At 35.6% G+C, this 10,199-nt stretch overlaps 1 protein-coding gene and 1 long non-coding RNA gene across 9 annotated transcripts in view; both read right to left on the bottom strand.

The window, feature by feature from the left end:
* Window positions 1-258: 258 nt before the first annotated feature.
* LOC106726650 lies at window positions 259-769 on the bottom strand. Its single transcript, XR_001362721.1, has 2 exons — window positions 664-769; window positions 259-568 (listed from the first exon to the last, which is right to left on the bottom strand). It is a non-coding gene; the product is annotated as an uncharacterized LOC106726650 (long non-coding RNA).
* An 83-nt stretch (window positions 770-852) lies between these two features.
* ABCC9 (ATP-binding cassette, sub-family C (CFTR/MRP), member 9) overlaps window positions 853-10,199 on the bottom strand; it is a 113,637-nt gene continuing 104,290 nt past the window's right edge. For 6 of the 8 annotated variants that reach the window (XM_014542338.1, XM_005869563.2, XM_014542336.1 and 3 more), the window contains 3 exons: window positions 8,974-9,107; window positions 7,110-7,172; window positions 853-2,720 (listed from right to left, as the gene is read on the bottom strand). In XM_014542338.1, the coding sequence (XP_014397824.1) occupies window positions 2,583-2,720; window positions 7,110-7,172; window positions 8,974-9,107 (335 nt within the window). In that variant the 3' untranslated portion in view covers window positions 853-2,582. Of the gene's footprint in view, window positions 2,721-6,223; window positions 6,398-7,109; window positions 7,173-8,973; window positions 9,108-10,199 lie in introns of all 8 variants that reach the window. The other 2 variants (XM_014542339.1, XM_014542342.1) reach the window with 1 other exon arrangement.

Genomic DNA, 10,199 nt, shown 5'->3' with positions numbered 1-10,199 from the left:
CTCAGTAACGGCTGCTGACTTATAGCTATTGATCAGTCCTGGTTGATAGCCAATGGTATCATAAGTGAGAGAATAATCATCCTCTTTAATCAAGCAAACAAAAGAGTAATTTATTATATAATATCAAGCCAATATATTTTTCACAGTAGGATAAACACAATATAGAAAGTGAAGAGAATAACCCATAGTTCTAGGTAAATGACTAGTTGTGAAAATAATCAATGGATAATTAACTATGTCTATTAGAGTCTTCTGGGGCTACGTACTTGTGTTACATGCCAAGGACACAAAGACAAATGAGACATGGTCCCAGATCTCAAGTATGAATTACTTAGAAGGGTCTTCTGGTATCTAATCTAGACCTAAATTAACTTTTAAATGGGTCATAAGTCGTAGCATAAAAATAGAGGACATACAGTCCTTTAAGAGAATCCTTCTCTCTCAATGATATCAGTAGCCTTGTTATTTTCATACAAAGTTTTGTGCATTTATTGCTTTTAATAAATATTAAGGAATTACAAATTATAAAATTTGATTTGGTTAATGCTGGCCTTTTATAGATATAAACCTGCTTAGTAAAAAGTTATTTCAACATGAGTAATTTCTATATTCAATTGATCATACATATAACATAGTAAATGATTAAACATTATAGATATAAACCTGCTTAGTAAAAAGTTATTTCAAGATGAGTAATTTCTATATTCAATTGATCATACATACATATAACATAGTAAATGATTAAACAATTTGAAAAATCATCCCTCGCCCTGACCGGTTTGGCTCAGTGGATAGAGCGTCGGCCTGCAGACTCAAGGGTCCCAGGTTCGATTCCGGTCAAGGGCAGGAAAATATGTTTCTCAGTTTTGTGTAATTAGATATGCGTCTGCTGACGTTACTTGTATGCAGTATAATTTACAAATAGTATGAGGGATTATTTCTATGGCTACATCCCCATTTCCCTGTGAAAATGAAGTATAATAAGCATAATGTAAATTCAGCCTTGTAAAACATTGCACACCAGAAATACTTTGAAGAGATTGGTGGAAATCTTAGAAAGTATTTTCAAGATCAAATTAATAGTTACTGATTCTGTTCTGCTTACCTTTCTGGAAACAATAAGAGGATTTTTCTCCAAATTAAGTTTATATATATATCCAAAATGGTGACAATTTAAGCTAAATATCAAAGAACACTTTTGTCCATCCTGTGGAACTTATTTTAGGTAAACATCAGGCCTCTATATTCAGGTAAATGCCCACTTATTCTGGATAGACAAGTATGACAGATTTTCCAAGAGTGGATACACGGTACAATATACTGAACACAAGAACTAAGGGAAGGGAGCATAAGCTCTCTTTTTCAATCAATCATAATTCTTCAATCATAATTCTCATTGTACAATGCATGAGATATTCATATGACAATCAAGGATATACTAGATGGGCACAGAACTGTAGTAGAAAGCGTTGGCTGCTAGCATGATAGTGAAGGTGACTTTTAGTATTTTAGAATTTATTAATTTACATTTAAGAAAACATAAGATCAATATCCCATCAATTTTTAATGCACTTTTAACATGCACATTAAAATGAGGAAACATTTTTGATATACTTTCTACATGCACATTAAATTACAGCAGGAGCAAATAGATACATGTGTGACATCACTGGACTGAAGCACGTTTATCTCCTGTTCAACTAAGGCCTATGTATTTTCCTGAATCTTGAATAATGTGAAAGTTTAGGGCTCAGGATCATAACCACGTCTAATGATGAATTGAACCATAGAAAGCTTTAGCTGGCCTGCCACTGAAGGATTGGACCTAATTATTCTGAACTTCAGTCTGAAAAAGGCACACGATGCCTGATATCTTACTAATGCTCTCCTTACTAGACAGAGAAACATGGCAACTTGAGTATAATTTTTCAAATATTCAAGCTCCTTTCATGAGCTTCCTAGTGGAGGCTTTGGCTTTACGGAGCTTCTATAAATGTGATAATTTCTTGGTGACAGGAATCAATTTAGATAAAAAAACAAAAAAGACTGCTAAAGGAAACACCAGTATTTCTAATGTTAATGAATACAGAAAATATTCTCACACAGTAGACAATAAATTTGAATGTTTCATTTTCTAGCTGTTTAGAAAACTTGTCCTTTTATTCTCTTCCAGTAACATCTGGAGACATCAACAAAAAGGAATATATAGTCTTACAAAAAGAGTAAAATAATACTGAATACTCATTGTAACTTCTATGCCTGAGAGATATTTTAACACTTAAAACAGCTTACATGTTTTTATACAACTTTAAAGGTAAAGTGGCTTAATCATTAGAAAACATCAATAATGAACATATTAGGCAGTAAAAACAAAAACTAGGAAAAAGTCACTAGAGGAAATACAATATTCATTGGTAAAGTGACATTGTTACTAGTTACAAAGTTCTATAACATAACAAAGTAAGTTTTATAAAAATGTGTAAAAGTTTATGATAACATTTTGCAAAGGCCAAGCTGATGATCCATCGAGTAGGTTATGACCATGTTATTTTAAATAAGTGTTAGCGTTTTATGACATCCCTTCACATGTCTGCACGAACAAAAGAAGCAAATACTCCATCTTCCCGAGCCAAGAGGCTTTCTGGAGTGTCATATTCTAAAATATTTCCTCGCTTCATCACAATGACTAGGTCTGCCGTCAGAATAGTGTGAACCCGATGCTGTGAGTGAAAAGAGTACAGGTATTTGTTACAAATTTTTGGGCACAAGTGGCAGCAATGTATATGCATATTTCACCAATTATTCAGGGACATTTATTTACCTTGGGGTGAATTGTTAAAATACTGGCCAGTATGGCTTGTCTTGTATGGGATGTATTAAATTGATTGCAGCTAATATAGTAGTTTCACCCATTTTCATGGAAGGATAGTTTCTATAAGTAGGCTAATAAATGTTTTGTCAAATAATTAAATAAGAAGAGCCATCATGAACCAACTGAGTTATAGCTTAGACCAAAATTATCTCTTGTGTGGAATCAACTAATTCTGTGGGCTAACACACAATTGGAAGAACTCTGGAAGGTGGTCAATTCTGGGAAGACAATATGGAGAAATCCATTCTGGCAAGCAGTATTAGAATGGATTATTCAGGATTTCAGACTTGCCATCTCTTAGTCTTTTGAGATCACTGCCATCACTTGTTCTGTCTTTCCACATGGCACCCTTTGGCGAGAGGCTTACGTGTTAGTAATTAATAATAATAAAAGCTACCACTTATTGAGCATATATTACACATTCAGTGCTCCACACACATACTTGTTAATCATCAGAACATTCCTCAAGTATGGGTGTTATTGCTCTTTACTTTTTAGGGCAGACCATTGGAGTTCATAGAGATAAAGCAAAATCAGGCGATCACATAGATGTTAGCAGCAGAACCAGCATCAAAACCGGGTTTAATTTCAAAGTGTCAGATATTTCCAACTGGCCACCAAACTGCTTCCTAGGGAGTATCTGGTGGACTGTTCACCTGCCTTTGTTAGCATATGGTTAAGAGCACAGGCTCTGAAGGTAGAGTCGGCCTATATTTTGGTTTCACCACCTGTTAGTTGCACAATCTTGAGTAACAAATTTGATTTTTGTATGTCTCAAGTTTCCTATCTATGAAATGAATAATAGTACCTGACTCAGAGAATGGTGGTGAGGACCAAATGAGATAATCCACGCAAAAAAATTCAGCACTGTGTCTGACACATACAAGCAAAAAATAAATATCAGCAACTGCTATTTTTTATTTTTAGGGTTTACACGGGAAAAATCTCTGCAGTAAGCCTTTCCACTATTCTTGCTTAGTAAGTGCTATCCAATAGAAATATAATGTGGGCTACAAATGTGAGACCCACGTAATTTTAAATTTCTTGGAGCCACATTTTAAAGGCACAGATAAATAGGTAAAATATACTTTAATTATATACTTGAACCCAATATAGTCAAAATATTATTTTAACATGTAACCAATATGAAAATTATTAATGAGGTATCTTACATTCTTCTGTTAGTACTGTTTTTGAAATCCAGTGAATATTTCACACTTATAACAGCTCTCAATTTGAAATACTCATATTTCAGATGCTCAATAGCCACATGTGGCTAGGTGCTACCATGTTGGACCTGGATCATGCAGGTCAAAACATCAGCATGCTGATGGGAGTGCTAAACCTAGAAATACCATCTGTTTAGCTGCTACATGGGCTTCCAAAGTGCCTTCTCCTAACAATCCAAAGTCCAACCTAAAGCCGTCTCCAGGGGCAAAGGCCTATCTTCTGCCCTGGACCACTTAGATGGGGGAGTCTCAAGGTTCATACGTTCAGAAAAGCTAGGGGACTCACAGCTAGAGGGGAAAGAAAACACGTATATGGAGTGTGATAAAGATGGCTTAGAACATGCATCACTATTTTCAACATCCATAGACAAACCTATCATTCACTGAATATCGGTAGCTAATGATATAACTTAGGGAATATCACTAATTGGAAGATAATGTTTATTTATCTTTGTGAAGGAACAGAGACATTTTCATACTCACACATTTAGAAAAAAATACACTTAATACTGTTTAATATATGCTGTCCATTTTCCCTCCAAAAAAATTTAGTTCTTCAATAACCATATTACAGATGTTAAGGAAAGAATTTGGCTGTTTCTTCTTCTTTTTCTTCTTCTTCTTCTTCTTTTTTTTTTTAGAGTTTGACTTCTACATCCATAAATAGAATATTATAAACATTGCCTTGATATTCTAAAATAATGTTTATTTTTCTAATGAAAACATTAAAAAACTTGGCCAATGAAAATAAATATATCTGGTTTTTATTCTATTAATCCAAATAATTGTTTGCTTGACAAAGTGTGGTGTCCATTGCAATAGCATTGAAATTTTCAAAATGCTCCACAGAAATTAATCTAATTAAGAGTGAAGAATGAGTCACTTTCATAAATAATGCCATGCACTCTTTTGGTGCATGAGGGCTTCTTTATAAAAGCCAGAGAAAGTTATCTTAAGCTATTCATAATTTTCATTGGCAGATAACAAAATTAACAGAACAATTTTTAGCAGGGGAGGAAAAATAGTTACTTGTAATAGAGCTGAGGGTCATTCTACAAGGGGTCCCCCACAAGTGGGTCATGCTCTGTCTCCTATGAGTCTGTTAAGAGGAGTTGGTCCCACAGTAATTTGTTCTCCTCATAGTTTTCTGAGTGTCTAGTGGGGAGAACTCTAAGTATCCTGGTAGCCACCTCCACACTAGTGGTCTTGAAATGAAGAATGAGTGAAAGATATATAAGCACATAAAAAGAATTCAGTGAATGTAGCAGATCAGAAATGAAGTAAGAACATTTTTTTTTGGTGGAAAATACAAATGATGCTCAAGTAATCTTCCGGGTGTAGATTAAAAGGAACCATCTAACAATCCCATGCTTCATGCCAAATAGAGAAAACTTGCCTTTTGAGTAGGCAAGAGTCTGTTTTTCCCTCTTTATCTGCCCATTTAGAGAGAACAGGAAGTTATTTCTCCTTATTGCTCCACTGAGAAAATTATTGAAAATATTATGGAATCTTTTTTCAAGATAGCCAATTCTCTCACCATTGAATTGTTCACACTTTAGTGTGAATGAATTAACCAGGCAACTTCTTCTTCAGAGCAGGAGGAACCTTGAATTTACTGGGGAAGTGAGAGAAAATGTGTGTTTTTTTACTGAGGCCTTGTTTGAAGAAGATGGGCCCTGACAGGGAGTCATTTCCTGCCACCTTGAAAATGCCATGCTTCCAAGGGTGCTCTTTCTCCCATGCAGCATTCACAAAGAGGGCAGCCTAAGCAGGCACTCCATGCATAGATCAGCAGTTAAACTAAGTAATTATTTAAATTAATGCATCTTCAGGAACATGCATGGTATTTTTAAGGACACTTACAGAACGTCCCTCAAGGAATAGGGAAACGGGTCCTTAAGACAGAGGTAAGTATGGTTCTCGGAGTTTTTGTAGACACTCTCTTGCATGTTCACATTTCAATACATATACATGTACCTCATTCAAACTGAACAGAACTGAAGGACCTGGTTGGGCTGATTACTGTGACAGTACCCTGTAGTGAGTTCCCTCACCACATCTCTCCCCCTGGAATCACTGGGTTAGCCTTGCCTGACTGAGGGGATGCTGCTAGGATAGCTACCAGAGAATGGGATACTTGGCAGTAGCTCGTGATGGTCTACTTGTTGGTCATCACCAAAGTGGAAAAGAGGCCATTCTTGTTGGCAAGCAATTCTGGAACCGTCCCACACTCCACTAAAATACCCTCAGAAAAGACTAAGACAAGGCCTGCGTCCAAAATAGAAGATACACGATGCTGGAGAGAAAGAAAAGTGGAAAGAAGAAAGAGAATCAGCGAGAGAGAAAAAGTCCAGGTGATTGATTCATTTACAAAATAGTTTGTGTTAAACATGAAGCCTAAATATAAGCAAGGATCCACCCATCTGCAGAGAAGAGAGAAAACCATGGTCTATTGTGAGGAAGTTATAACATGGATTATAAAGAGCTTAGCAATTCTTCAATTTGGTTGGTGCTCAGAGAAAATATTGTCTCAGCTGTGAGGTATCTTATGGCCTTCTTTAAAAACAAAAACAAAAACACAACAGTTAAGAATAGAGACATAGAAATAAGGTGCAAATAGTAGCAGAACTGGCAGTCAAATTTAAGAATTTTGCTTCTGAAACTGCTCATCAGACCATCAAATTGTGGAAAAGAGAATTATTCCATATGAACTACCACTGTATCTAGTGAAAAAGCACAGGCCATGACCTGCTGGAACCTAGATTTGGGATGCTCTGGCATTGTAACTTAGGGGTGGTGGGCATATCAGACAAGCTAGAAATAACAATGCAAAGGTTTTCAGAGCATAGCAGGTTGTCTGTTTCCTTTTTTTTGGTAAAGATACAGATTCATTAGCAGAGAAATACATAATTCAATATAAGCATATTTTAATTGATGAAAAATAAAGATTATTGAATCCTGGAATGAAAACCAAAGAGGAATAACTCAACTCCATCTCCCATACTTACAGCTATTGTAACAACGGTGCGGTCTGCAAAAGCTGTCATTACCACTTTCTGTAAAATGTTTTCCTGCCAAAAAATAAACAAATTAATTCTGAATTTTTTCTGAACTACTTCCTCTCACTATGATATTTGGTCCCCAAGAACAATGCTTCCACAAAGCCCAAACTCTCTGGGAACTCCCACTCCTAAGTCTGTTGCAGAAGATGTAACAGGGAGCAGTCCCCGAGAGCAAGTTCATGCCAGTGTCTTCAAAATGCAAATAAAACTCATCTGATCAATGAGAATGACTGATAGGTTTATGACCAAGGAACTGAAAGAGGAAAATGAAAGCAATTGAGCATGGAAATGCTCACTTGAGTTACACCACAAGTAGTATGTGTTCAATCCCTGGCCTAGGTGGTTGGATGTCGTCCTGTGCACTGAAGGGTTGCTAGTTTGATTTTGGGTTAGAGCGCATGCTTGGATTAAGGGCTCAGTCCCTGGAAGGGGGCATTCAGGAGGCAGTCGATCAATGTTTTTCTCTCACACTGATGTTTTTTTTCTCCCTCTCTCCTATTCTCTCTCTAAAAACCTATTTAAAATGTTTGCTTTTAAAAATAGTTTGTATTCAAAATTAATAAAACCTTAGAAAGGTGTTACCCTTTGGGCCAGAAAAAGGAAAAATAAAACACATGCTCCAAATTTGAAATTTGTTCCATAAAGGAATATTCCAGGAAGGGAACATTTTTATTTCCACCCCAAACTGCTTTTATCTTTATACATTAAACGATGTTTTGGTTAAAAATTCTACCTGTCACCTAGAGGTAAGCTTGATTACCTAACTTAGTCTTAATGTGAAGAAGTTCTGTCTTATAATCTTTATTGCCAGTTTATTCTCATTCACATTCTCTCTCTGTTTCTCTCATCTCTATTGAGGCAATATTATCCTGTTAATAATCTCAATATTGTAAAATCTTAGTAATTAATACTAATTTTGATGTAATTATGCTTATTTAGTGAAATGGCTTGATTAGAAACTACTTTATTGCTTTAAATTATGTTAACTTTGAGAAAATATACTGTAACTTTGTGTAGCTACTTTAATTGATTAATCTTACTTAATAGAAAGAAATGATGTCAAATTAGCATCTCCATAGATAATTGGCTCCTAATCCTGTTCCACTTTTCAGGGTAGTTTTACCCAATCTAAGCAAGAAAATAACACGAGGCTGTGGATGTTTTTTATTTTTGTTCTTTATGATGTCAAACTTTTAATATTAAGTTAATTTTTATAAAAACATTGATTGCTAGATCATTCAGTTTGTGACTTAATGTGGATTTTTTCCACTTAATCACAGCCTTCTAGAAAGATCTTTTTTTGTATATAATTGACATTTTAAAATAACTTCTTTCTAAAGTCACATTGTTAGTATAAACATATTGACAAGATCATTATCAATTATAGCCCTTATTAATTCTAGTGACTCTTTCTTCAAATTACTTTAAGAAATTAATGATTGGCTTTGGTCATTAATAGATTATATTAACTAGAGATTTGTATATTTCATCTTTGAACTTCCATCATAATACTTGAATATAGTACAGTATGCTCATCTACTGAGACCTAGAATTTTACTATTTTGAGAATTTAACAAAAAGTAATGGCAAATTTATTTTGTGTTTATTGGCAATAGGAACACCCTTAAAATTAGCATCTGTGTCCCTTATTATAATTCTCCATGTGCTTTTATCATTTGGTCAAGCAGATAAATGAAATGACATTCAAAATAATGGGACTGAGGATTCAGAACCCAATCAGGAGAAAATTGTAATTTTCATGTGCCTTTCTTCAAGTCATCAATTGAAAAAGCTTAGATAGTGCACTCACTGTGGCCATGTCGATGGAAGCTGTTGCTTCATCCATGATGAGAATGCTGCTCTTACGGACAAAGGCTCTAGCAAGGCAAAACAGCTGCCTTTGTCCAACACTAAAATTCTCCCCACCTTCAGTGACAATTGCATCTAAATTAGAGGAACAAGCAAGGATTTAATTGAAGAAATGCTACTATCATATTCCTTGGGTAAGGTAGTGAAACAGGTTATATCCTATAATAGTAAGCTGGATTTTACTTTGTACCACTGCAAGGATTTCATTTGTGAAAAGTGAAGAGAAATTTTACATTGGAAAAACGAATACAACCCTGGGCTACCCTATTTTTGTCAATAGATGATGTTACCTTCATATAGTAGGATATAAAATACTGTTAAACATTTTGAAGAGTGGAAAACCTTGGAGATTATTTAATTATATAATATAATAATCTAAGGAGATTATATATATGAGGCTAATATGCAAAGTGTCCCCTCGGGAGTTCGACCAGGAGAACGGGAGTTCTATCACTCGCTATGATGTGCACTGACCACCAGGGGGTGGCGCGGAACATGGCGGGCGACCAGTGGTGGCAGGGCACTGAGAGAGCTAGGGAAGGAGGAGGCGGGAAGGTGGGGCAGTGGGGAACCTGATCAGCCCTTATCGCCAGCCAGGCCTAGGGACCTTACTTGTGCACAAATTTCATGCACTGGGCCTCTAGTTTAATATAATTATTTAAGGCCCAGAGAGTTGAAGTGGCTTGCCCGAGATCACATAGCTTAATTGTAGTAGACCTTGACAAGAATATTCTCAACTCCATATCCATTTAAGTTCCATTATACCATCCAATTAAATGGTAAGCTTTAAGTGCATAAGGTCTGGGTTTGCTTTTGTTCATCAATATATCCCCAGCAGTTACCATGGTACCTGACATGGTAGCTGAATAAAACACTGTTGCATGGATAGATGAATGTTATAGACTCATTATTTTTACCATCCACATTTCATAAAATGTACTGTTGTGAGTTTATAATAAATTCTTTTTCCAAAGTATCCCTTTTTATTGCAATTCAAACATTTTTTAGTAGAGTGAGTTGTGTATGTGTGTGTGTGTGTGGGGGGGTCAATTTGCATCAAATTCTTTTAATTTCTCATGCTTGGAGACTATATATTTATTCTCCAAATTTTAATTTACATAACAGAGAGGAAGCCAGAGATAATGAATGCCCTTCACCAGAGTTGGC

This window comes from Myotis brandtii, unplaced genomic scaffold (assembly GCF_000412655.1).
Source record: "Myotis brandtii unplaced genomic scaffold, ASM41265v1 scaffold299, whole genome shotgun sequence".
NCBI lineage: Eukaryota > Metazoa > Chordata > Mammalia > Chiroptera > Vespertilionidae > Myotis > Myotis brandtii.
The sequence above is the reverse complement of the archived record's forward strand: the minus strand, read 5'-3'. Positions and strand labels throughout refer to the sequence as shown.